Below are 26,789 nucleotides of genomic sequence, written 5' to 3'. Positions count from 1 at the left end.
GGACATAGATTCAGTCCACATTAAGGGGAGCATCCAGCAGTTCCAGCGGGACATACAGATGATCAGGTAGCAGCTGTATTCCTCCTTTTCCATGTGTTGTTGTTATTATTATTATTATTTTTTTTATTATTATTGCTCATACATTTTGCAGAGATTCTATCCTATCCCTGGTTGACGAAAGCAGTCAAGGTGGTTCTCAACCGAAGAGGCGGGGCTCACTGAATCCAGGAGACCATAAACGCATTGCATCTGAGGTGAGTGTTTATTTGTTGCAATATTTGTCTTTTTGATAGCTCCCTTATAGATATGAAGATTGGAAAGGAAAATATTTTTCTTACAATATTCATATAAAAATGATGTGATCTAAAAGGATTTGTTATTCCCTCTAGTGGATAACATTAGTATTACAACCTTCATCTGCGTTAGCTGCCTGAACATCAGAAATGCATGAAACTTGACATATTTACTAAGAATGTCTTGTCCATGTGTATGGAGTTCTGAGAAATTATGGATTCCAAACCACTGAAACTGATATCCCTTTATAACTTTAAACTGAACATTTTAAAATGACCAGTTGTAAGTTATGAAGGGAGATTAGTTTTAGTGTTTTTGAATCCATAATTTCTCAGAACTCTGTACACATGGACAAGACATTCTTAGTAAATATGTCAAGTTGCATGCATTTCTGATGGTCAGGGAGCTAACAGAGATGACATTGACACCCCTAATTGACATCACTACCTAATTTTTGTTTTTATCCTTCACTCTATAGGTCTGTGATACCATACTATTGCACACCATGCGACGTTTCTCCTTCACAAAACACCTTGTTAGTGCCACCTTGCTTCAAGCAGACAGGTTTGAACAGTACGCAATGGAGTTTCCGGAGGATGCACTGAGTGAGACTTTGAAGGCCTATCCAGTGCTGAATAAAAATAAGTTAAAGACAGAGCTTGGTCTCATCTACCGCACAGAAGAGTTCAAAAAGTGTAATGGTGCTGTGGACCTATTCCAGCTGTTTGTGGACAACAATCTTGCTCATGTATTTAGAGAGACTGTGACTTTGCTAAAGATTCTCATCACCACACCCAGGACCACAGCAGAAGCTGAGAGGTGCTTCTCAACCTTAAAAAGAATAAAAACTTTTCTGAGAAATAGCATGATCCAGGAAAGGCTGAATGCATTGGTCATGCTGTCAATGGAAAAGAGAGTGGTGACAGAGATGACTGACTTCAACCAGAAGGTCATTGAGATATTTGCAAGCCAGAAAGAAAAGAGAGCAAAATTAATTTTCAAATAGTTGGACTGGTGCTAACGTGAATTTGTATTCAGTCACCTTTACTCTGATTGAGTCTTTTTGTTGTTTGTTGTACAATAAAGTTTGTTTGGTGTTGTAAAAAAAAAAAATCACTGATTCGTGGTACTTTTATTGCATTCTTTAACAGTTGGTTTAAACATTGACATTTTCAATACTTTATCCAGATATATAATCTGTCCTGTGATTCTGGGGCTGTATACTCTGTCCTGTGATCTGAGCTGTAGACTCGTGACACTATGGGTGGAAGGAAGTGGAATACAGGGGACAGATTATGTGGATTACATAAGGGCGTGGTTTATGAGAAGTGGGATGGGCCAAAAATGATGGGCGGGGTCTGGCGCCCCCCCATCCAAAAACTTCACCAGCCGCCACTGCTTAACATTAGCATGGAGAAGGAAGAGGTGTAAGGAGCTGGCAGTGTTGCTAGGTACCCGAGTTTGGGAGACCCAGGCACCAGAGCCAAGATTATAGAGTAGTTGCAGTGTGTACATTCCAAGTTGTGTAAGTGTCTGAAGGGCAAGCAGGTTGCAAGCAACATGAGAGGTAAATATTTCCTGAATTTGAATAGTAACTTCACCATATCTCACTATGTAGTGCCTCAGCCACTTGACCATCGTTCTCTTAATACTTTTTACTCTTCTTACTTGGTCATGATCTTGATGACAATGTACTATTGGCAGAATGAGTGCAGATATGTTGCCTTGTTTGAAGGACCTGGAGCAAATCAAGGAGGCTGCCACTGGTTTACAGCAAAGAATAAGAGATTTTGCGGACATGCTTGCCAAATTTTAATTTCCTCTTAATTTCCTGGTCTGAAGTTTATTGTTCCACTTGTTAGCTCCTGCTTGCCCTTTTACTAATTACCATGTTTTTATGATATTTACATGTGAAAGTTTAGTGACAGAACTCAGTGTTTCTACACTCCACTCCTCTAGGTGCAGCAGCAGCAGGTCCTGTTTTGTAGATTTTCCTCAGTCTAAAAACGACACAGTGTGTCAACATGTGCTATGTCCCATCAAGGGGAATCAATGGATGCATTTTGGGGGTGCAACCCCTTCCTCATGACTAAAGTAGCTCAGAGGAAGGGGTTGCACTCCCAAAACACGTCCATTGATACCCCGTGATGGGAGATAGCACATGTTGACACACTGTGTGTTTTGTGTGTTTAGAAAAATAGATGTTTGTAACTACACACATTTTAGGCATGGGATCATAAGGGACATTTAAGTGTTATGCCTCTACGTGTACGTAGCTTCAAATTTTGGCTTTTAGAGGGGTGAGATCACCCCATCTGAGGAAGGCAACATCCACACAGTCTTGGGATACTAATGTCTCATTTGGCCTTCACTTTACCTAACTCGAACTTTGTAAGATACTGAATTTGGGATGTGTATCTAATGTTTTAGAACATGCCTGTTTAGCTGCAAAAAGGAGAAATAATGCAAAACATACATGTTATACACCAAGATGTTGGCTTGTTTTAACACCTTAAAATGCACATGAGAATGTGCTTTGAGTAAAATGTTTTTTTACTAAACAATGTGTGGCTTATTATTTCATTGCTCAATACCAGTGTATTTCGTTGTTGTAGTTACAGTGACAATGTGCTCTTAAATGTGGACAACTCCTGAAATTTTTAGGCCTCAAAAAAAATAAAGAAGTTGTAAAGGCATAATGTTTTTGAACTTCATGCATTAAATCCATTAAGAACAAAAACATTGTGTGTGTGTGTGTGTGTGTGTGTGTAGCAGACCCACAGCACACCATAATATTTAGGTGAAGAAGATATTGTCACCTCATGTAGAAATTAAGTTGCATATGCGCTATTGGAGTAAGTGCCCAAAATAAAGCCCATTTGGGAACATATTAGACATATAAGAAACACAGACAACAGTAGTTCAAATGAAATAGGAGTTTATGATCTTCCAAAAAAATTATAAATTATCAGTTAAAATTTTCTGCCAAGACACTGGCACTCTACCCACAAAATATTCCAGGTATTTCTGCTGTAAATCTCTGGCAATTTGTGAGGGCAATCTAGCACAGGCATTTTCAATAGCCATCAGCATGCCCACAGATGGACAAGCTGCAGCCTCTTCAGCTGGCAGTGAGGCTAGGTAGCTGGTAGAATTCCTCCTTAAAAAATTATGGAGAATATAGCAGCACAGGACCACATGATTTATCTTATAGAGTGCCAGGCCGATTGGAATCAAAAACAGCCTGAAACTACTCAATTTCAAAAGGCATTTTCAACCACCCTTCTGGCATGAGAGAGCCTATAATTGAAGATTCTCTGCTCTGGGGTGAGGTTCCTCATAGGAAATGGATTCATCAGATGTTCCACCAGAGCAAAGGCCTCATCTGCCATGAAAACAAAGTTGAGGCCCTCAACATTCTCCTCAGCAGGTGGCAAGTTTAAGGTTCCATTCTGGAGCCGCTTGTAGAACTCTGTCTGCATAATCACTCCTCTGACAGAGTTGCAGCCATTCTTCCCAACATCCAAATACAAGAACTCGTAGATGGCAGACACTACAGCTAGCATGAGTATGCTGTAAAAGCCCTTATAATTCATATAATAGGAGTCAGAGTTGGGTGGTGGTACAATCCAGACATGCTTGCCATCAATAGCACCACCACAGTTGGGAAAATCCCACTGATGGAACTGGGCTGCAACATCCTGCCATTGCTCTGGGTTTGAAGGAAACTGTGGATTAAAAAAAGAAAAAAGAAATTACTACTTTTGCACATAACATTGCAAGCAGATTTGACACAAACGTGCTTAGCCAACATAAGGATACACTTAAATTAGTATTTAAAGAAGTGGAAGCGCAACTTATCTGATCCCCCCCCCCCCCGGTGGCTTTTAGACACATTTTAGGGGGGGGGGGGGGTAATGGGAAGATGTTTGGACAGGTAACTCTCTCCACTTCCATAAGAGTTGTTTGCATAAATATTCAGTGCTACTTTGGCTAGCCCCTCCTTACTTACACTATTGGCAGCCCAGTGGACAGGTAAGAAGTGTCATAATAAAAAAAAACTGGATACACAATGTCCAAATTGAAGCACATTTTGAAATTATGATTTAACCTATCACTATAATAGAAGCCAAAAAAATAAGAAATGTGTAGGTAATCAGGCATGCCCTTGCACTACATGGTTTGGGGAATTTATATAGAAATATGAACACAGAAGAGGGATAGTGTGTATGGGTTTTGTAAAATCAGCAGACAGAGTATTTGGATCTGTTGACTTCACATTTTTGGGGGGAGGGAGGGTTCCAAATGAGATTGGGCCACAAAAAATTGCCTCTTGCACTCTGCCTGAATTTGAGAACAACAATAACATTTGTACACATTTTAGGGGTTGTTTAGGGTAAGCCCCAAAATGTAGCTGACAAAAACATTGTTAAGTTAACAGGTTAGGTGTGTATGGACCCAGGATAGCATGCAGGGGAGGTTAGTGAAGGAAAATATGCATGTAGGCCAAAAAAGGAGCAGGAAAAGTTTATAGCATGCATGAGGACAAAGAGGACATTCACAGCATATTACAATATTGAGAATTATGTCAACAAATGAATACAATACATTAGCAAACATAAATACATAGAATGTGATCATAAAGTTAAAAACTTACCCTAAATAGTCCTTCTGCAGGACTGGAAGAATGGCTGAGCATGTCTCTGGAATAATGACTCCCAGAGATTGGGGGGAGATCCCAGTCATAAACTTGAGGTTCTGAAGACTTCTCCATGTCTCCAAGTACCACAAGGTGGCTATGAGCCTTTGCTCTGGAGTGATGGAAAGCCTCATCCACGTGTCCTGCTTCTTAATGTAGGGGGTCACCAATGCCAAGAGTTAGTGAAAACTGATAATTCCGAAAATCATCCGGATTATTCTTCTGGAGCTCCCTCAGTAATGGCATATGACATAATTTGTTACGATTAAGCAACCAATTTTTGGTCCAAGAACTCCTCCTGTTCCTGGACTGGACTTGGGTCAAAGCAATAACTCCTAGCCCAATAATAACACGTTCTCTCCTCCAAATACGCAACATGGCTGGCTGACGAATGGCCGTTCAGAAATGAACTGAAAAGCACAATCTGAAAAGCACAAACTGAAAAGCGTGAATCAACACTCACCAAACTTCTACTAACACGAAATTAACACAAAGAGCCCAAAGGGTGGTGCTTGAGAAATTAACTTCCTCTTTATAGTCTCATAGTACATCTAGTATGTCACTACGCTCGTGTTGTCGACGATTTGTGTAGCGTTAGTATGCAAGACAAGATCCTGGCACACGCCCTTAAAGCGGTTTTGTACAGAAAATTGCAAGTTCATCTTATTCAAATGGCTTTGGAACATTGAAATAAAATAATATGCAGTATTTACCTTTTATTTTTAATGTTTATGCCGACTTCTGGGCTCTCCTCCCGTGGGAGTAGGCATGTTTATCGGCTTCGCAATGGTCCCTGGGAACTTTTTTAGCTATTTCCCAGGAATCCGTGGGGGACACAGTCATGCCGAAATTTCCATTTTGAAAGTGGGCAGGCAGCTCTATTTGCCATTATCACTATAGCACATGAGGCAAGAGGAAGGAAAACAAAGAGGACACTCTATGAGCATGTGCGAGATGGAGCGGTGGATGCTGGGAGCTCAGCATCATCGCATCCAGGAAGTAAATGCCTGTGGGCTTCAAACGCCCACAGTGAAAATGGAAACCGCCGGACTGCTTTTTTAAAAGTTTTCCATAGCAATAAAATCGTCATGCCGGGGGTTAAAAAGACGCCGATCGTGGCTGCAAAGACACCGTAGGAATTGCCCACCAGTGACACAGGTAAAAAAAAAAAAAAACGGCAGTGGAATCCCACTTCAGATGCTCGGTTGGCCAACAATCATATTGTGTGTACAAGGCTTTATAGTGTGTATGGGGCCTTAGTGAGGAGGTTTGAATCAGAGAAAGAGCTCACTTCTGTGATGGAGGTGGTGAGAAGTGATGACTAGGCCTCACTTAGCAATGTTCTGGGAGTATTCCAGTCAAGGTCAGAGGTAAGACCTAAACTTATAGCAAGAGCTACAGATGCAAAGGCGGTTTTTTGGTAAAATTTAACTATGCCTTTCATTGTTTTCAGGTTGGGTTCACACTGCCCCACAAAGCTGTTCACCATTTCAGGTCCGATTTTTTTGGCTGAATTTGGACATGAAACGAACCAGAAGACGCACAGGACTCCTGTGCAATTTTCACCAGAGTCGCCCCGGAGATGTGTGAACTGGCTCCATAGAAAGGCAATCACAATCTCCTAATATGTGAATTGGATGCAGGGAAACCCACATCCAATTTGCAATAGTGCAAACCTAGCCTAAATCTTCATGCTGCTAATAGTAGATGGATAGGAAGGTATGTTATACTGTATTTACTTGTTTGAATCTTTTCTTTTACATTTCTTTAGTTGCTTCCTGGTTTCTGAGCTAGCCAAAATGATGTCATACATCCTAGGAGTCTTCATGGACATTTTTTTCATTCATCTGGAGAAGGAGAAGATGGGCTTTCTCAGCTAAGCACACCCTCCTGCCTGCCTGAGCTAGGGGGAGGTGGATTGCAGGAAACAAATACACCATGAACTATCTGCTTGAGATGCATCACTCATGATGGCTGTGGTCAGAAATGCTAAGAGGGTGTTTTTTCAAAGTGATTTCTCAAAAACCACGGAGACATGGATGGATCTGTGGGTTTGTTTTGAAAACACAAATGAATGAATTGGTGCTTTCAGTTTATGGAGCTCTGTTAAAGCTTAGTTCTGCTTTAATAAATGGAACCGTTTTTTGGAAAAATGTTTTTTGGTCATTTAGATTTTATACACAAATGTTTGAATAAAGAGTGCTGTGGTAGCCCCCTGACAGCCCTCTCATACACTGAGGGTAGAGGCTATATGTGTGTAATCAGAGGGAATCAGCTGTCAGTGCCAACACAAAGCACTGCCAACTGACAGAGATGCCCACAAGCGATACACTCTTCTACGTCTACCCAGACTTTCAACATATAACGCTAGTATAAAAGTTCTCCTGGCTCCTGAAGTATTATACAATACAATCATTTTTTCACAACCTGTACCCAGTATTTTGCATAGCCGCCATCGTACTGTAGCCCCACCTCCCGCAATGCTCAATGTTAAGGCTTAACGAAAATGGCCACTAAGAGTGGAGACAATTTGCTCTCGACCTCTTGCGGCTGCCAACAACCTTGAGGCGGACGCAAAACGCTTTTCCCGCCTCTTTGCCGAGCCTAATGAAATGGCGCGCATTTTCACGTACCCGCCTCTTTGGCGACGTCACGTCGGCCGCGGCCAATCGGAAGAAGGCCATGCTGCCCGCGCCGGGACTCAGGGGCCAATCAGAATAAAGACTGCAACCGGGGGCGCAGAGTCTGTCCCGCGCAACATGGCGGAGAATTTAAACGCTGTCCGTGGTGAGTGTCCCGGGGAGGACGGTGTGGTGTTTGGGGTGCGGTGAGGGAGAAGAAGGAGGGGAGGTGGCTGGTTTCAGGGGAGACCTCCAGGGAGAGGGGTGTATGAAGGACTGAGGCTTCTAATGCTCACCTTCTCTCACCCTCAGTTCCTGGTCTGCAGGGTCACCTGTGACAGGACAGGGTACATCTCCCAGGGGGTGGTGGGGTTGTTGCCCTTTTACTGGAGACCAGGGGATGCTTATAAAGGGGCCCTGTCATTGCCCCCATCTGAGTAAACATTGTGCTCCCATAGTCCTCAGTGTGGAGTCCGGGCACTGCTGTGCTGGAAGGAAAGCAGCTGTTTGTATTCCTAGAACTCTTCCTGGGTGATCCAGGACTCCTCTTCCCCCGGTGCTGATCTCCTGGCAGGGGATCCAGAGCTCCAGGAGGGGATTGGAAATGATTTCTCCAGCACATCAGGGAGGCGTAATGTACAAAGTTACACACAGCCTTCATATGGTGTGTGTGTGTGTGTGTGTGTGTGTGTGTGTGTGTGTGTGTGTGTGTGTGTGTCTCTGTCTGTTTGTCTCTGGAGGGGGTGCATGGGTGTTCATGCAGGCGGTCCAATTGATGTTGTTTGGGGGTTCAGTGGCTGGACAGACACTTTTGATCTGCCATGTTCTTGAATGCACCCGCACGGGTGGCAGATTGGGGGGGGCAGCGCCTGCCTGCAAGGATTACCTGTGCATCCCGGAAAGGGTAAACAGCGCTACATGGGCATAGGATTCGGGCTGCTTTAGCACTGCTCTGTTGCAAAAATGCATATGTGTTTTGCTGTGTTCTTTGGTTGCCATACGTCAGCCAGCACCTTTGAAAAAAGAAAATGTGACTCAAAATGCACCAAAAACATAACCGTGGGGGTGTTATTGCTATATTTTCAATGCATTTCAGTCTGGAGGTGCTGTTTTAACCATCTGAAGACCAGGCCTTTTTCGGACATTTGGTTTCCCTTACAACCAACTTTGACCTACAGGTAAGCCTAGATTAAGGCTTACCTGTAAGTCCAAGAAATATCTCCTAAACCTATACGGCTTAGGAGATATTTGCCTGAAGACGGCCACCGCTGTCTACCAGCGGCGCACTGGAGGAGGCTGCAGATCGCGGAGATATGCCGCGAGCATCGGCTCCCGTGCGGGAGTGACGTCATCGCGGCTCCGGCTAATCACAGCGCCGGAGCCGCGAGACCCGGAAGTTGCTCCGGGTTTCATGGCAGCGGCGAAGAGGAAGGTGGAGGACCGCTTTGGGGGCTTCGTTCTCATGTAAGTTATTTCTAATGAGCTTGTATGCTATGCTAGTATGCTATCGCACTGTCTTTCAAATGCAATTTCTTTGGGGAAAAAAAATACACTTCAATGGACTAAAAGAAAAAAACATAGTTAGCCCAATTTTGTATAATGTGAAAGATGATATGCTGAGTAAATGGATACCTAACATCTCATGCTTTAAAATTGTGCACACTCGTGTATCTTTGGCAAGCTATGGTATAAAATATAATAAAATCTCCATTGGCAATGCTTGAAAAGTTTAACGGTTACCAGTTTAGCGTTTAGGAAAGTGGTCTTGACTAGAATTATTGCTCTCCTTGAACGATCGCAGCGATACCTCATGTGTGGTTTGAACACTGTTTACATATGTGGCCATTTGCTTTGGAGCACGAAGGGATGGGGTGCTTTAAAAAAAATTTGATCACTTTTATTGCTGTCATAGAATGTAAATATCCCTTGTGACGGTAATAGGCAGTGACAGGTACTCTTTTTATGGAGGGGTCTATAAGACCTCAAACCACTCCTCTGCACTTGAAAGTATTCAAAATGCCAAGATTGGCTTTATTATATACTGGTGCTGTTGACTCCTGAGTAAACCGGAAGTGATGTTGCTTCTGGGTTACTACATCTCAGACCCTATCAAAGCTGATTCCAGGTTTGTTCAGGTCTCCGGCTGGTTGGGAGAGCCAGGCTAGGGCCAGCTCTTTAAAATAAAAGGGGGGGGGGGGGGTACTGAGGGGATACCTGTTGGTATCACTCTGGTACAACCACTTAAAGCCAATGACATGCAGGTATGTGATTTGGTGGCAAGTGGTTAAACGTACACAAAGAATGCAGAATGTTGGACTTTTAAAAATGCAGAGATAACCTTTTATTTAAATAGATGTATAGTTTTTGAATGGGGGGGCGGCAAGTGACAGGCCTGTACAAAGAACAAAAAGGCTCAATTAATGTAATATAACAGTGTTATGAGGATGCTTACAGAGTAAATATAAAGATAACTTGTTGTAAGTCTGAACCACCAGATTATGTAAGCTTCCGCAGTCAAGTCCAACCCGGAGAGACATCTAGTAACAAAACGGCTCACAGGGGTAAAACTGACTTCCATCAGAGAGCCCGGAGAAGGCACCCACAAACGGTGGAAAAGAATAAAGGTAACATAGAGTTCTATGCTCAGCACTCCTGGGAACATAAGACGCTGATTAGATGACTAGGAAGAAATCTAGGGACCTCATGGGGGTCCTCCTGCAGGTGCCATGGTTCCTATACCACTTTGACTCTTGTCAGAGGTGTGCTGTAAGACTCAAGTTTTACATCCTTAATCCTGACATAAAACTCAATAGTGGTGGGTAAGATCTTTCTTTTCCAGTGGAGGGCCACTTCACATATAGCAGACGTGAGAATATGGCGCAAGTGTAATAGGAACATTTTGGGATAAAGAGGAAATTCTACATTCCTTTGTCTTATTTTATAATGTTGTTAAAAGATTTATAACAGCTGTATATCGCAAGCTTAACAGAGTGATACACAATCCATGCTTTCAAATCAGCTGTCCCAAAATTGGGAAGCGGCCATCTAGACCTCACCAGCTTACAGGTTTCAGGGAAAATACTCCCTTCTTTAGAACATTGTTTGTATCTGACTTTTAGGCTGCTTTCACACTGAGGCGTTTTTTTTCAGTTGCTTTTGGGCTAAAAATAGCGCCTGAGAAACGCCTCCCCTGCAGCCCCAGTTGCATAGTTAATAAGGTTGAATAAAGACACCAGTCCATCCAGTTCAACCTGAGTGAGTGTCTACAATTGTCCCTATCCCTGTACATTGCACACTCACATTGGTCCCTACCCTCAAGGACCCCACAATCCAAGGTCCCCATTCATATACTAGGGCCAATTTTTAGACAGAAGCCAAGTAACCTACCTGCATGTCTTTGGAGTATGGGAGGAAACTGGAGTATCCAGAGGAAACTCACGCAGGCACAGGGAGAACATGCAAACTCCAGACAGGTAGTGTCATGGTTGGGATGCGAACCAGAGACCCTTTTTACTGCTAGGCGAGAGTGCTACCCACTACACCACTGTGCCGCCTGAGTGCTTTCACACTGGAACAGTGCGCTGACAGGAAAGTCCTGAAAGCAGCATCTTTGGGGCGTTGCTGTGAATACGCCGCTCCGAGAATGCCATAGAAGTCTATGGCCAGCGCTGCCGGAGCGCCTGCAAAGTGCCTAGTCAGTGGTGCTTTTAATGTCCCTTTGGCTGCTAGCGGAGGTTAAAAGCCCCCTGCTAGCAGTGCTTTACTGCTAATGCCTCCCCGCCCCAGTGTGAAGGTAGACTTAAAAATGCAATTGACATGGTGTGAAAGTTCCATAGGATTTAATGGTCATGCATTGTTTTGTGGTTTTAATGGTCATGCTTTTTTATAATGCAAAAACTGATCAGTGTGAATGCTTGCGATAGATGGATTGAAAGTCGACCTGTTCAGCAGGGACTAGCCAATGTTCGCTCCATCCGTGGCCATTCCTATTCAAGAGGAGTCAATTTAATGATTGACTCCTCTTGAAAGGCACAGCAGGGTGGATTCCCCCATTCACCTCAAAGTGGTTGGGGGAGACTGTATGTGTGTGTTTATCAGCCTGTCTGTTTACACCCGGCCACCTTGATCTGCCTACATAGAGAAGGGATTCCCTCCTGTTTGTTTTTTAGAGGACTGGATCAGAGGTAGGTGTAAATGAACACAAGTCTATTTATACCCGCCAGCCCACAGGGGTGAATGGAGCATCCAGTCAGGTCTACCTTGAAAACTGACGTGGACCTGATCAGAATCAGTCATGTGAAAGAGGCTTTACTTGGATGGTTTCCCCCAAATTTTACTCCCTGCTGGGCCATCTACCACATTTTTTTTCTTCGTTCTTTTCCCTTAATGTTGGCGATCGTGGACACAGTTTATGGCTTTATCAAAGCCATAGGTAGCAAGGGTCGCAGCCCTTCCCCTTCTACCTCCCCTCCTAGATTGGTCTTTGATTTTTGTCCTTGAGCCACACATGTTGCCTAAGAATCAGGTGGCAGTGAGGATGATCCTCCCCTTCTGGGATATTAGATTAGGGTGGTGATCTTGTACCTGAGATTTATTCCAAGCATAAGGATGCTTGCTATGTACACTCATCCCAAGGTGTGAAGCATAGTCCCTGAAAATACTAAGTAATTCTAAATGCTCAAGGGTTTTTACCGTCATGTAGTCTAGCCGGTCCCCCCCCACCCCAAAACACCTTGTCCACATGTTGATGGGGACAAGGGCCTTTTCCCAACAACCCTGGCCAGTGGTTGTTGGGGTCTGCGAGGGGCTTATCAAAATCTGGAAGCCCCCTTTAACAGTGGAGGGGGGGGGCCCAGATCCCAGACCCCCACCATATGTGAATGAGTATGGGGTACATTGTACCACTACCTATTCACCCAAAGTGTCAAGAATGAAAACACTAACGCAGGTTTTTAAAGTATTTTAAGGCAGCTCCCTTCAGCGATGTCTTCTTCCTCTGGTTCTTCTCCTCTCCAGTTTTTCCCCTCTCTGCTGTCTTCTCAGTTCTTCCTCCGATTTTTGTCTCGATGCGCTCTCCCGGTGTAATGCTAGGGCCGCCATTTGCTGTTACTTATATAGGCATGGGGTGGGGCCATCCGGTCACATCATGCGGAGGCCCCGTCCCTTGTCTCTTCACCACCCCATCATGCACTGGGTGGTGATGTCACAAGGGGGCAGAGCCTCTGAATGATGTCACCGGATGGCCCGCCCAATGTCTAAGTAATGGCACAAAGCGGCCCTAGCATTACATCGGGAGAGCGTCTCAAGATAACATCAGAGAGGCGGGGGGGGGGGGGGGGTAGAAGACATCGCAGGAGGGAGGAGAAATTGGAAAAGAGACACTGGAGCTGCCTTAATGAAATACTTTAAAAACCTGTGTAGCGTTTTCATTCTTGATGCTTTTTTTGGGGTGAATTGGTAGGGGTACAATGTACCCCATACTCATTCACATAGGGTGGGGGGCCTGGATCTGGGGGCTTCCAGATTCCATCAAGCCCGCAGACCCTGACAACCCCCCCCCCTTCCTGACCTGCCAGGCTGCATGCTCTGATAAGGGTCTGGTGGGGGGGGGGGCACGCCATTTTTATGTATTCATTTTGGTGTGGGGGTTCCCCTTCAAGATCCTCAGCACACAAGCCGCACTGCAAGTTGGATCATCGTGATTTGACTTCTGGTGCGACTTCAACTCGGATCAATGGGCTCCCATAGGGAAACATTGATTTTTGAATAGAGGCATGAGAAACGCTTGACGAGCTTCAGCGCAGCTTTGTCCAGCGTTAAGCCACGATTAGCAGCCTTTGCCAGCGGCAGCCATTTTTACAGCTCTAATGTCACACCTCAGAATGCGCTGGTCCTGTGTTATTAATAAATAAATATAATTTCCAAAGCAAATATCCACCAGCAAATGACTTGATGCAGAGTTTTCTGTATTGCACCACACACGGTAGTCAAGGACTCTTACCAGATAGTCGGGACCACCTATCTCTAGGCTGGTGAAACAGGCAAGCAGACTGACCCCTGAAGGGTAGCAAAAATCAGACCCCTAGGGCAATGAGATGGTAGATGGATCCTTCACTGTAATCTCCCCTCATAGCGGGACATCCCAATCATCCAGGAGCAGGGAATGATCATACAAAGAAAGAAGCTCCAATAGCGTAATACTATTAAAATTTAAATTTTTAAAAAAATTTTTTTTTTTAAGCCAAATGGCTACTTTCAAAGTAAAAAAATAAAAAAAAATAAAACTGTATACACATGTAGTATAAAATTGATTGCTGGCACAGCAGAACACCCGAATCTCTGGGATCACGTGGGGCGCAATGTCGTCAGAGCGTAGCACCGCCCAACATGTTTTGTCACACCTGATGTCTACCTGCGGAATGGGCGTGGCACTGAGCCATCGCTATAAATAGAATCTGAAGAAACCAAGCCTCCCTATCGTGCGGCAGCCATAATGCTCAACCTCAAGCCTCCTTTCCGTTTTCCATCCTCTGTACAAACCCACTTAGGTTTCACATGTAAAACCAGGTGCTTAATTGCCAAATCAAAACATATATGTAGTTATTAGTGAAAAATAACATCCAAGGGGGAAATCAAACTCTATATTAATAAAAATGTTTATAAAATTGATAAAAACAAATGGTGAAATATAATGTTCAAAGCGGCCTAAATCAAATGGAGGACATCCTGAAGGACCACTAGAGAATATCTTGGGTTTTGACCAAAAATATATAAAAACGAGTGAATGGGAAGACTTGCAACTAAAATAAACTGGTTACAAAGTTTACATAACCTTCAAATTAAAAGAAAAAAGGCAAAAATAGAATTAAAAACAAAAAGAAAATCTTTACAACCAAAGGCTAATGCCCCGTGCACATGATCAGAAATTCCACCAGCAAAAGTCGACTTTGAGCCTAACCTGTAATGTACGTATGGTACGTCAATATGCTGGAATCTGCAGGGGAAGATAACATACCGCATTAGGATTGGAAAATGTAATGCGAGGTCTAATTTAAATGACCTGGTCTGTACTATAAGGGCTAAATTGAGTAGTCTTTTTATTACTAACTCCATTGAGTGAACAAACACTTTTTTTGTACTTGTAAAATCCTATTGTGTTCTGAAAGAACATTGGTTTGATAAGCGGGTCACACACTGTATGGTAGAGTGGCCAGATGGAAGCCACTTGACCGTCCACCTGGAGTTTGCCAAAGGGCACCTGAAGGACTCTGACCATGAGAAACAAACTTCTCTGGTCTGATGAAACAAAAATTCTTTGGCCTGAATGGCAAGCATCCTGTCTGGAGAAAAACAGGCACTGCTCATCACCTGGCCAATACCATCCCTACAGTAAAGCATGTTGGTGGCAGTATCATGCTGTGGGGCTGTTTTCCAGCGGCAGGAATTGGGAGACTAGTTGGGATTGAAGGAAAGATGAATGCAGCAATGTACAGAGACATCCTTGATGAAAACCTGCTCCTGAGCCCTGGACCTCAGACTGGGGCGAAGGTTCATCTTCCAACAGGACAACAACCCTAAGCACACAGCCAAGATAACAAAGGAATTGCTATGGGGAAACTCTGTGAATGTCCTTGAGTGGCCCAGACTTGAACCCAAATTTAAACCTCTGGAGAGATCTGAAAATGGCTGTACATCAATGCTCCCCATCCAACCTGTTGGAGCTTGAGAGGTCCTGTAAAGAATGGGAGAAACTACCCAAAAATGGGTGTGCCCAGCTTGTAGCATCATACTCCAAAAAGACTTGATGCCAAAGCTACTTCAAAGTATTGAGCAAAGGCTGTATATGCTTATGTACATGTTTTTTGTTTTTTGTTCTTGTTGACTGCCCACCACAGATATACTGTGGTAAGGCAGCTCGGCTGCGCAAACTAACATACCCATACGTTGGTCTGGGCGCCCGCCCAAGCCCGGCAGCCTTTGTCCACTGGCCACCCGTGGTCGCTCCTCAGATGCGGAATGGGGATCTGCCAATGTAAACTAGGCGGATCCCCGTTTTGACAGTGGAGGAGGGGAGATCTGCTGTTCCTAGTGATTCGGAACAGCAATCTCTCTACTCCCTGTTTAGTCCACTACCTCCACACACACTCGCACTAAGAAAGCACCTCCCTAGGGATCACTTAACCCCTTCCCTGCCAGTGTATTTATACAGTGATCAGTGCATTTTTATTGCACTGATCACAGTATTGGTGTCTGGTCACCAAAAAGTGTCAAATCGCAGATTGCCATCACCAGTAAAACAATAAAAAATAAAATAAAAAAATCAAGTCTCTAAACCCCCCCCCTATTTTGTAGACACAATAACTTTTGCGCAAACCAATCAATATGCACTTGTGTTATTTTTGGTTAAGTAAAAAACACAATGTATTCACCAGTTTAGGCCAATATGTATTCTGCTACATATTTTTGGTTAAAAGAAAAAAAAAATGTAGCAGAATACATATTGGCCCATTTTTGTGTTTTTTACTTTTTCAAAATTGTTGGTGTGTGTATGTGTGTATATATATATATATATATATATATATATATATATATATATATATATATATATATATATATATATATATATATATATATATATATATATATATATATATATATATATATATATTTTTTTTTTTTTGGGGGGGTTATGGTGCAAAAAAAAAAAAAAAAAACGTAGTGATCAAATTCCACAAAGCTCTATTTGTGGGGGGGTGGGGGGGAGGGCATCAATTTTGTTTGGGTACAGTGATGCAATGGCCTGGTCGTTGAGGGGTAAATCCTTCCTAGAGCTGAAGTGGTTAATAATTCTTATAGAATAAGGCTGTGACATGAAAAAAAGTGGAAAAAGCGAAGTGCTTTGAATACTTTCTAGATGCACTGTAGGCTGTATTCCTCTGGGCTTTTAGATTCCCTACCACCGTATATACAGTGCCTTGAGAAATATTCATACCCCTTGATATATTCCACATTTTTGTCATGTTGCAACCAAAATTTGTAAATGGTATTTAATTTGGATTTTTTTGTTATCAACACAGAGATGCACATAATTGTGAAGGGAAAATAAATGGTTTTCAAATTTTGTGACGCGTATTTGTATTTAGCCCCCTTTACCCTGATGCCCCTAACTAAAATCTAGTGGAACCAATTCCCTTTAGAAGTCACCTAATTGGTAAATAGTCCACCTGTGTGTAATTTAATCTCGGTATAAATCCAGCTGTTCTGAGAAGCCCTCAGAGTTTTGTTGGAGAACCTTAGTGAACAAACGGCATCATGAAGACCGGGGAAAAAAAACAGGTCAGGGATAAAGTTGTGGAGAATTTTTTTAAAGCAGTGTTAGGTTATATTAAAATATCCCAAGCTTTGAGCATCTCACAGAGCACTGTTCAATCCATCATCCAAAAATGGAAAGAGTATGGCACAATGGCAAACCTACCAAGACATGGCCGTCCACCTAAACCAGTGATGGCGAACATTGGCACCCCAGATGTTTTGGAACTACATTTCCCATGATGCTCCACTACACTGCAGAGTACATGAGCTTCATGGGAAATGTAGTTCCAAAACATCTGGGGTGCCAAGGTTCGCCATCACTGACCTAAACTGACAGGCCGGACAAGGAGAGCATTGATCATAGAAGCAGCAAAGAGGCCGATGGTAACTCTGGAGGAGTTGCAGAGATCCACAGCTCAGGTGGGAGAATCTGTCCACAGGATAACTTAGTTGTGCGTTCTACAAATCTGGCCTTTATGGAAGAGTGGCGAGAAGAAAGCCATTTTTGAAAGAAACCCAAAAGAAGTCCTGTTTGCAGTTTGAGAAGCCATGTGGGGTACACAGAAAACATGTGGAAGAAGGTGCTCTGGTCAGATGGGACCAAAATATACCTTTTTGGCCAAAAAGTAAAATGCTATGTGGCAGAAAACTAACACTGCACATCACCCTGAACACACTAGCTCCACTGTGAAACATGGTGGTGGCAGCATCATGTTGTGGGATGCTTTTCTTCAGCAGGGACAGGGAAGCTGGTCAGAGTTGATGGGAAGATGGATGGAGCCAAATACAAGGCAATCTTAGAAGAAAACTGTTTAGTCTGCAAAAGACTTGAGACTGGGGCGGAGGTTCACTTTCCAACAGGACAACGACACTAAACGTACAGCCAGAGCTACAATGGAATGGATTAGATGAAAGCATATTCATGTGTTCGACTGGCCCAGTCAAAGTCCAGACCTAAACCTAATTGAGAATCTGTGGCTAGACTTGAAAATTGTTCAGGCACTCTCCATCCAATCCAAAAAGTCACTGTAGATATGTAAAGCTGTTTCCCTCCCCAAAAAGTCTTGCAGCTGTAATTGCAGTGAAAGGTGGTTCTACAAAGTATTAACTTAGGGGGGCGCTATACAAATGCACATCAGACTTTTTCACATTTATTTTCTAAAACATGTCAAACCATTTTTTATAAATTTCCTTCCGCTTCACAATTATGTGTCACTTTTGTGTTGATCTATCACATTAAAATACATTTTAAGTTTTTCAGGTTGTAACCTGACAAAATGTGGAAAATCTCAAGGGGTATGAATACTTTTTCAAGGCATTGTATATATGACCTGGTAAGGACGTAGTAGTTTATTCCAGGATCATTGTTGAGGCTGCAATTGTGATCACAGTATAATTTTTATTTTATTTTATTTTTTAGAGATGATGATTCCCTAGTAATCTAAGCAGGTGCTCTATTTTTACAGGTGGCCTTTGCCAGGCTATCCTGTGCGATTGGGGAGCACGGTAAAGATGCAACCATTGGTATCAACTCCCCTGGACACAGTGGAAGTAACTGATGTTCCCAATGTGTGACATCGGAAACAGAAAGTGACAAGGATTTAGTCACTTGCTGTTTTGGTTCTGTGTTTACTGGCCAGTCAACGGCCAGTGGAGCAGATGATCTGTGTCTGGTTGCATTGGAGGCCACAAGAGAGAGAAAGAGATCCCAGAACTCTTCATAAAGAGTGCCTGTCATTCCCTATTGCTGTCACAAGGATGTTTACATTCATTGTGGTAGCAATAACTAACTGTAAAAATGTTTGGCCCCCTCTCTCCTCTCCCCTGTGATACTGAGTGGTGTGTGCGCGTGCCCTGGGGGTTTAGCTGTACTGGGGTGCCTGGGTCCTGAAGCTTGGTTCCGATGGATGCCTGTGAGGTTTGCCCCTGTGTTGGTGCGGTGCTGTCTGCCACATGTTTTCTCTCTGCCTCTCATGGCGCTGGCTGGTAGCCATTTTAGTGTGGGCAAGGGTCAGACATGCTTTTTGGCTTCAAGGGGCCATTTTCCTAGTGATTCTCTATTAGAACACTGGCACCCATTTTCTTGTTGCCAGACCGCATTTTTGTGCTCTAGCAGCAGCCCCTGTGCCCTCAGCTTCCTGTTTTGTCATCAGAGTGCTGGGAGACTTTTCCTGTGACTCTGGACACGTGCTTCAGATCGTTCACTGATCATGCTGATGGCCTGCCACCGACACAGATTTGCTACCTCTGCATCTGGGAGCACTGGGGATCTACAGGCACCGCTGTAATACAGCGTGGAACTGCACAGGGCGGGGAGTCAGCGGCAACAGGTGGGTGGGACTGTCCCTGTCCTAAGTCCCCGTCGGGTGGCACAGGGTAGGGTCAGCATGGCTTCAGAAACTGGTGTTTCTTCCCCCGAAATCCAGGCAATTGCAACCGGGTCACCTGCGGACTGCACGGTCCCTATGGACACCCTTACGGTCCTTAACCACTTGAGGACCGCCGTATTGCCATTGTACGTCAGCACAATGGCACAGGCAGGCACAATCGCGTACATCTACGTGATTGCCTTCCAGCGGGTGGGGAGTCCGATCGGACCCCCTCCCGCTGTTTACGGCGGTCCGATTCGGTCCAGGAGCGCTCCGTGATGAGGGGATGGCCGTTGGTTTTCGGCCACCCCCTCTGGATCGCTCCTGGCCAATGAGAAGCTTCCTCCCCTGTGTATTGTTTACACAGGAAGGAGGAAGTGATGTCATTCTCCTCGGGGCGGTCTTTTTGACCGGACTACGAGGAGAAGAGTAAAAGTAAGTGTGCACCAACACTACACTGACATGTAGGTACACACAGGCACACAAACCCCCCCCCCCCCCGATCCCCCCGCCCCCCCTCCCCCCCCAGTCACAGTGTCACTGATTGCATTGATCATTTCTTTACTGATCAATGCATTCAGTGTCAGTTGTGACAGTAAAAACTGTCAGGACAGTTAGTGTTAGGTCCAGGGTAGCCCCCTATCACCCCCCAATAAAGATTTAACCCCCTGATTGCCCCTAGAGTTAACCCTTTCACCCCCTTTTGCCAGTGTCACTAAGCGATCATTTTTCTGATCGCTGCATGTGTCGCTAGTGTCGCTAGGTAGCTAGTTATTTTTTTAGGTTCACCGCCAGGTTTTTATATCGCTAGGTACCCCGATATACTACCCAATAATGTTTTTAACCCCCTGATTGCCGCTAGTTAACCCTTTCACCCCCTTTTGCCAGTGTCACTAAGCGATCGTTTTTCTGATCGCTGCATTAGTGTCGCTACAGTCGCTAGGTAGCTAGTTATTTTTTTAGGTTCACCGCCAGGTTTTTATAGCGCTAGGTACCCCGATATACTACCCAATAATGTTTTTAACCCCCTGATTGCCGCTAGTTAACCCTTTCACCCCCTTTTGCCAGTGTCACTAAGCGATCATTTTTCTGATCGCTGCATGTGTCGCTAGGTAGCTAGTTATTTTTTTAGGTTCACCGCCAGGTTTTTATATCGCTAGGTACCCCGATATACTACCTAATGGTTTTAACCCCCTGATTGCTGCTAGTTAACCCTTTCACCCCCTTTCACCAGCGATCACAGTATAAGTGTCACTGGTGACGCTGGTTAGCCAGTTAGTTATTTAGGTTCCCCGTCAGGTTTTTATATAGCGCCAGGGACCCCCATATACTACCTAATAAAAATTTGAACCCCCTGATTGCCCCTAGTTAACCCTTTCACCACTGATCACCGTATAAGTGTTACGGGTGACTCTGGTTAGTTTGTTTTTTATAGCATTTTATATTCAAATCCGGAAGGCAGTGCTTGGTTTTCGGGGTCCCGTACGTGGCTAGGCTCCCAAAAAGTCCCCCACATGTGGTATCCCCGTACTCGGGAGAAGCAGCAGAATTTATTTTGGGGTGTAATTTGACTTCTGCCCATAGCATGTGTGAGCAATATATCATTTAGTGACAACTTTGTGCAAAAAAAAAAAGTTTGTAATATTCCCGCAACTTTTGGCAAAATATAAAATATTCCATGGACTCAACATGCCTCTCAGTAAATAGCTTGGGGTGTCTACTTTCCAAAATGGGGTCATTTTGGGGGGTTTTGTGCTATTTTGGCATTTTATGGCCTTCGAAACTGTGATAGGTAGTGAGGAGTTAAATCAAAAATTTGCACCCTTAGAAATCCTGAAGGTGGTGATTGGTTTTCGGGGTGCCGTGCGCGACTAGACTCCCAAAAAGTCCCACACACGTGGTATCGCCATACTCGGGAGAAGTAGCGGAATATATTTTGGGGTGCAATTCCACATATAACCATGGCATGTGTGAGCAATATATCATTTAGTGACAACTTTTTGTAAAAAAATTTTTTTTTTTTTTTTTTTGTCATTATTCAATCCCTTAGGACAAAAAAAATAAATATTCAATGGGCTCAACATACCCATCAGCAATTTCCTTGGGGTGTCTACTTTCCAAAATGGGGTCATTTGGGGGGGATTTGTACTGCCCTGCCATTTTAGCACCTCAAGAAATGAGATCGGCAGTCATAAATTAAAAGCTGTGTAAATTCCAGAAAATGTACTCTAGTTTGTAGACGCTATAACTTTTGCGCAAACCAAAAAATATACGCTTATTGACATTTTTTTTACTAAAGACATGTGGCTGAATAAATTTTGCCCTCAATGTATGACTAAAATTTAGTTTATTCGATTTTTCTTATAACAAAAAGAAGAAAATATCTTTTTTTTTCAAAATTTTCGCTCTTTTTCCATTTATATCGCAAAAAAAAAAAAATCGCAGAGGCAATCAAATACCATCAAAAGAAAGCTCTATTTGTGGGAAGAAAAGGACGCAAATTTCGTTTGGGTGCAATATTGCATGACCGCGCAATTACCAGTTAAAGCAGCGCAGTGCGAAATTGCAAAAAGACCTCTGGTCCTTAAGGTGTTTATTGGTCCGGAGCTGAAGTAGTTAATTCGTTTGTTGCCAAGATAGACGGTACGTGGGAAGAAAGGTGCTAAAAAGCAGCACCTGTCCCCCACCTGTCCTCTGGGGAGAGCTCTGATGCAGACTCTGGTCCTGCTAAGGCCGGTGACCCCTGCTCTGTCTTGTCAGATGGCGCTGACCAGGACCGTTTGGACAGTGAGGATGAGTCCCCGTCTGGGTCCGTGCGCGACAAAGCGCTAGTTGGAGCACTTATCACAGCTGTGTGTGATACCCTGAAGATTCAGGAGCCAGCGGATCCCTCTGCTGATGTACCGGTCCCTTTTGGGTCCCGCAAGCCAGCACGTTCACTTAAGGCAGGGATATGTAATTAGTGGACGTCCAGCTGTTGCAAAACTACAAGTCCCATCATGCCTCTGCCTCTGTGTCCATGCTCGTGGCTCTCAAAGCCTTGCTATGCCTCATGGGAATAGTAGTTCTGCAACAGCTGGAGGTCTGCTAATTGCATATCCCTGACCTAAGGTATTCCCGTATCTGACTTATTTTGACAAGTTCATTTACAAGGAATGTGGTCGCCCGCAACGGACCTTTGCTGTCCCCAAATACATGGCGGTGCGTTTACCCCTTTGAGGAAAGCCTTCTCAAAAAAAAATGGTCGCCTCCTCCGGTCGTGGACCCCCCCCAGTATCCAGATTAAATAAAGTAACCATGATCCCGGTTGAAGGGACTCCTGCATTCAAGGATCCCACGGACAGGAAGGCAGAGGCAGTGGCTCGTTCCTTGTTTACGGTGTGGGGTCAGCCGTGCGACCTGTACTGACATCCACACTTGTGTCGCAGACACTGACTGAGTGGGCCAAACTTTTGCACCGAGAATTGGGAGAGCAACAGGCCTCCCCTGTCTGCGTGGAACTAGCAGACCAACTAGTGCAAGGCCTTAAGTACGTCTGATGCGGTCCTGGATACTCTCCCTCTGTTATCCAGGGCTTCAGTGTCAGCTGTGGTGCTGAGGCGCCTGATTTGGCTAAAATGCTGGTCTGCTGACCAGGCATCCAAAAAAGCCTTGCCGGATCTTCCTTTCCTTGGCGACCGGCTCTTTGGAGCCTCGTTGGATGACATTCTTAAAAATGACACTGGTGGTAAGAGTACGCTACTCCCACAGGCCAGGGAAGCTAAGGAGCCACGCCGCAGGCAAGGTCCCGCTTTTTCACCTGCCAGGTGCTTCGACAAAACGTCCCTAGCCCGATGGGACGCTCACGGACGATCAAAAACGTCCCTGGAGACGCAAGCCTGAGAATAAAAGTGCTACCACATGAAGGTTTACCCCCACCCATGTCTCAGGTGGGGGGTCGACTTTGGGACTTTGCAGCCCGGTGGTCCTCCCGGTTATCCGACCAGTGGGTCTTCGATCTGATTTCCACAGGCTACAAGATAGTTTCTCTCTTGGCCGCCAAACTGATTCTTCCCCCTCCAGCATACCCGTATCGCCGGGAGACCCTGTTGGGGGTGGTAAGGGACTTGCTGAATCGTGGGGTGATTGTACCAGTTCTGGAATCGGAACGCTTCTGGGGATTCTACTCAAATCTGTGGTTCCCGATTTTGGCCCTGAAAGCCCTCAATCACTTTGTAAAAGTGCAGAGGTTCAGAATGGAATCAGTTTGCTCAGTCGCTGCACTCCATCAAGGGGACTCCCTGGCGTCCTTGGACATCAAGGATGCGTACCTGCACATACCCATATGCCTTCGGCATCAAGTTTCTGCGTTTGGCAGTCGGAAGCCCATTACCAATTTGTGGCTCTTCCTTTTGGTCTGGCATCAGCCCCCCGAGTCTTTACCAAGGTACTGGCTCCAGTATTGGTGTTGCTGAGACAACGTGGGATCGTGCTCGTGAGCTACCTGGACGATCTCCTCCTGAGAGCATCTTCTGCCTCAGAATTGGAGGAGGATATGGCGATCACCATGCAGACCCTGCAAGAATTTGGGTGGCTGTTGAACCTAAAGAAGTCGGTGATGGTGCTGACTCAGCGTCTGGAGTATCTGTTTGCTGTTGGACTCCAGGGAAGCGAGAGTTTTTCTCCCTTCAGACAAATTGCAGACGCTCAGATCCGTGGTAAAATTGCTGATGAACCGCAAGTGGTCTTCGCTCCGGTTTTGCATGAGAGTACTGGGACTCATGGTAGCCTCCTTCGAGGCAGTACCCTATGCCCAGTTCCACACCAGACTACTGCAGAAGGAGATCTTGTTAAAATGGGACAAGTCTCAGCTGTCCCTAGATCGACAGATCCAGGTGAGCCAACCAGTCAGGGACTCTCTGATCTGGTGGTTGAGGTCCCAATTGATTCAGTCCGGAAAATCGTTCCTTCCTCTGAAATGGACGGTGATCACTACGGATGCCAGCCTATCCGGCTGGGGTGGAGTGATGGGGGTTCAGTCGGCTCAGGGCCTCTGGTCGATGAAAGAATCCGATTTGCAGATCTGCTCGAATTGAGAGCGATCAGGCTGTGTCTCCACACATGGTCGGTGAGGCTTCAGGGGCGTCCTATCGGTATATAGTCAGACAATACCACGGCTGTGGCATACATAAATCGCCAAGGGGAACAAGAAGCTCAGCCGCTGCTCGGGAGGTCGCTCACATACTTCGGTGGACAGAGCAACACGTACCGGCCCTGTCAGCCATTTACATCCCGGGAGTAGAAAACTGGCAGGTGGACTATCTGAGTCGCCAGATGCTGGACCCAGGAGAATGGGCGACATTCAGGCTGCTGTGCCTGAAGTGGGGCACACCAGATGTGGATCTACTGGCCTCCCGTCTCAATCGGAAGGTGCCAAGATTCGTGTCCAGGACAAGAGATCCGTGGGCAGACGCTTCAGACGCGCTGGTGGCTCCGTGGGATCAGTACCAGCTGATCTACGCCTTTCCTCCATTGAAACTGTTGCCACGTCTGGTTCGCAGTGGCAAGCCGAGGGGATCCCAGTAATACTGGTTGCCCCAGATTGGCCTCAGCATCCCTGGTACGCAGATCTGACTGCCGTTGCGAGAAGACCTCCTATCTCAAGGTCCAATTTTTCATCCTGCTTTACCATCGCTGGCTTTAACGGCATGGCTATTGAGAGCCAGGTGTTGAAGAACCGGGGGCCTGTCGGACTCGGTGATTCCAGCTATGGCATGGAAATCTTCTCGGAAGATATATCATCGTACCTGGAAGGCCTACATCTCCATGTGTGAGGAGAAAGGATGGCATCCGCGTTCCTTTTCCATAGCAAGGATCCTGCTGTTTCTCCAGCAAGGAGTAGACCAGAGATTGGCATTGAGCACCATCAAGGGGAAAATCTCAGCCCTGGCTGTTTTTTTTTTTTTTTTTTTTTTTTTTTCCCCCAATGACCCCTGGCATCGCACTCCTTAGTGGGTACCTTCGTTCAGGGGTACGACATGTAGTCCCTCCGGTGTGCCCACCGTTAACTCCGTGGGATTTGAACCTGGTGTTGTTGGCGTTTGAAAATATCAGGGAGATTCCCCTGTTGACTCTTTCCCAGAAAGTGGTCTTTCTAGTGGCCATCACATCACAGACCAGGAGGGTTTTCGGAACTGGCGGCCTTGTCTTGCAAGTCGCCCTATCTGGTCATCCAAGGGGATAAGGTGGTCTTGCGTCGGCAACCGTTTTTTTATTTATTTATTTTTTTCTACCGACGGTGGTCTCGGCTTTTCATATCAGTGAGAACATTGTATTACCATCACTGTGTCCTAACCTGAAGCACCCCAAGGAGGTGGCTCTTCACGCTCTAGAAGTGGTTGGGGCCCTGAAGGTGTATTTGGCTGCCACGGCTCCCATACGGAAGTCAGACTCACTGTTTGTCTGTTTCGGTGGCTGGCCCAAAGAAGGGCATGGCGGTCTCATCTCAGGTGCCGCCCACTCTGTGAGGGCAATCTAACATCTTGGGCCTTTCGACACCAAGCATCGGTCGCTCAGGTGTGTAAGGCGGCGACCTGGTCGTCTGTCCATATACGTTTACCAAGTTCTACAAGGTAGACGTTAGTGCATCGGTGGATGCCTGTTTTGGCTGCAAAGTTTTGCAAGCGGCCGTGTGGTTGCAATTAAATATGCTACTTTGTTTTTAACAAAAAAAAAAAAAAACAGTACTGTTATGTTGATGCACTGTTGTATTTCTTCCGCAATTTGTTGAGGTCTTGGGGGTCACTCCTGTTGAGGATACAAAAAAAATAAATAAATCCCATTTTCTCTTGCCATGGTGGATGAAGTTTTATGCTGTTTTCCCACCCCTCGCTTGGCACTGCTTGGGGACGTCCCATTTTGTTGGAGAGGAGCTGTGTTGGTCGGTGAATATAAGAGAAAATGGGATTTATTTATTTTTTTTTGTACTCACCGTAAATACCTTTTCTCTGTAATTCACCGGCCGACACAGCACCCGCTCCTCCTTTTTCTCTTGCGTTATACTGATTGTTGACATGCGGAGTCTGCTAGGGCAGGCTGTGGGGGTTGTAGCCTAGGGACCGCCCCCTGGGCGGAACTAAAAGTTCTGAAGTGTTGTATTACAACTTTGCCTAGTAATCTCCAGTGATGGGGCTGACACCCCATTTTGTTAGAGAGTTGTGTCGGTCGGTGAATTACAGAGAGAAGGATTTTACGGCGAGTACAAAAAATCCTATTTCAACGTTGGTGGTGGCAGGAACATCTCCAGCGGAGCTAGAATCTCAGGGCTCTTGATAGACGTAAGCTCCTCAATTTTACTTTATATTTTTTTCCTGAGACTTCGGTCCGCCCATACTTTTTGTGGGGTAATGGGCTCCTTTTCCCTGTTCTGTGCTTGGGGAGAACCAATACTGATGCAGGGTGCTGCTCCTTTTTTTTATTTATTTTTTTTCCCTCCCAGGGATTGGTGTGTTTGGC

General features: G+C 45.1%; 1 protein-coding gene across 1 annotated transcript in view; it reads left to right on the top strand.

Moving 5' to 3' along the window:
• The first annotated feature begins 7,671 nt into the window (after positions 1 to 7,671).
• SUV39H1 (SUV39H1 histone lysine methyltransferase) overlaps positions 7,672 to 26,789 on the top strand; it is a 48,051-nt gene continuing 28,933 nt past the window's right edge. Inside the window, exon 1 of the mRNA XM_077476587.1 lies at positions 7,672 to 7,780. Within this exon, the coding sequence (XP_077332713.1) occupies positions 7,753 to 7,780 (28 nt within the window). The 5' untranslated portion in view covers positions 7,672 to 7,752. The remainder of the gene's footprint in view (positions 7,781 to 26,789) is intronic.

This window comes from Lithobates pipiens, unplaced genomic scaffold, assembly GCF_037356315.1.
Source record: "Lithobates pipiens isolate NorthernLeopardFrog02 unplaced genomic scaffold, aLitPip1_a1.2 Scaffold_1, whole genome shotgun sequence".
Taxonomy (NCBI): domain Eukaryota; kingdom Metazoa; phylum Chordata; class Amphibia; order Anura; family Ranidae; genus Lithobates; species Lithobates pipiens.
Note: the sequence above shows the minus strand (reverse complement) of the source record. Positions and strands in the feature narration are given on the sequence as shown.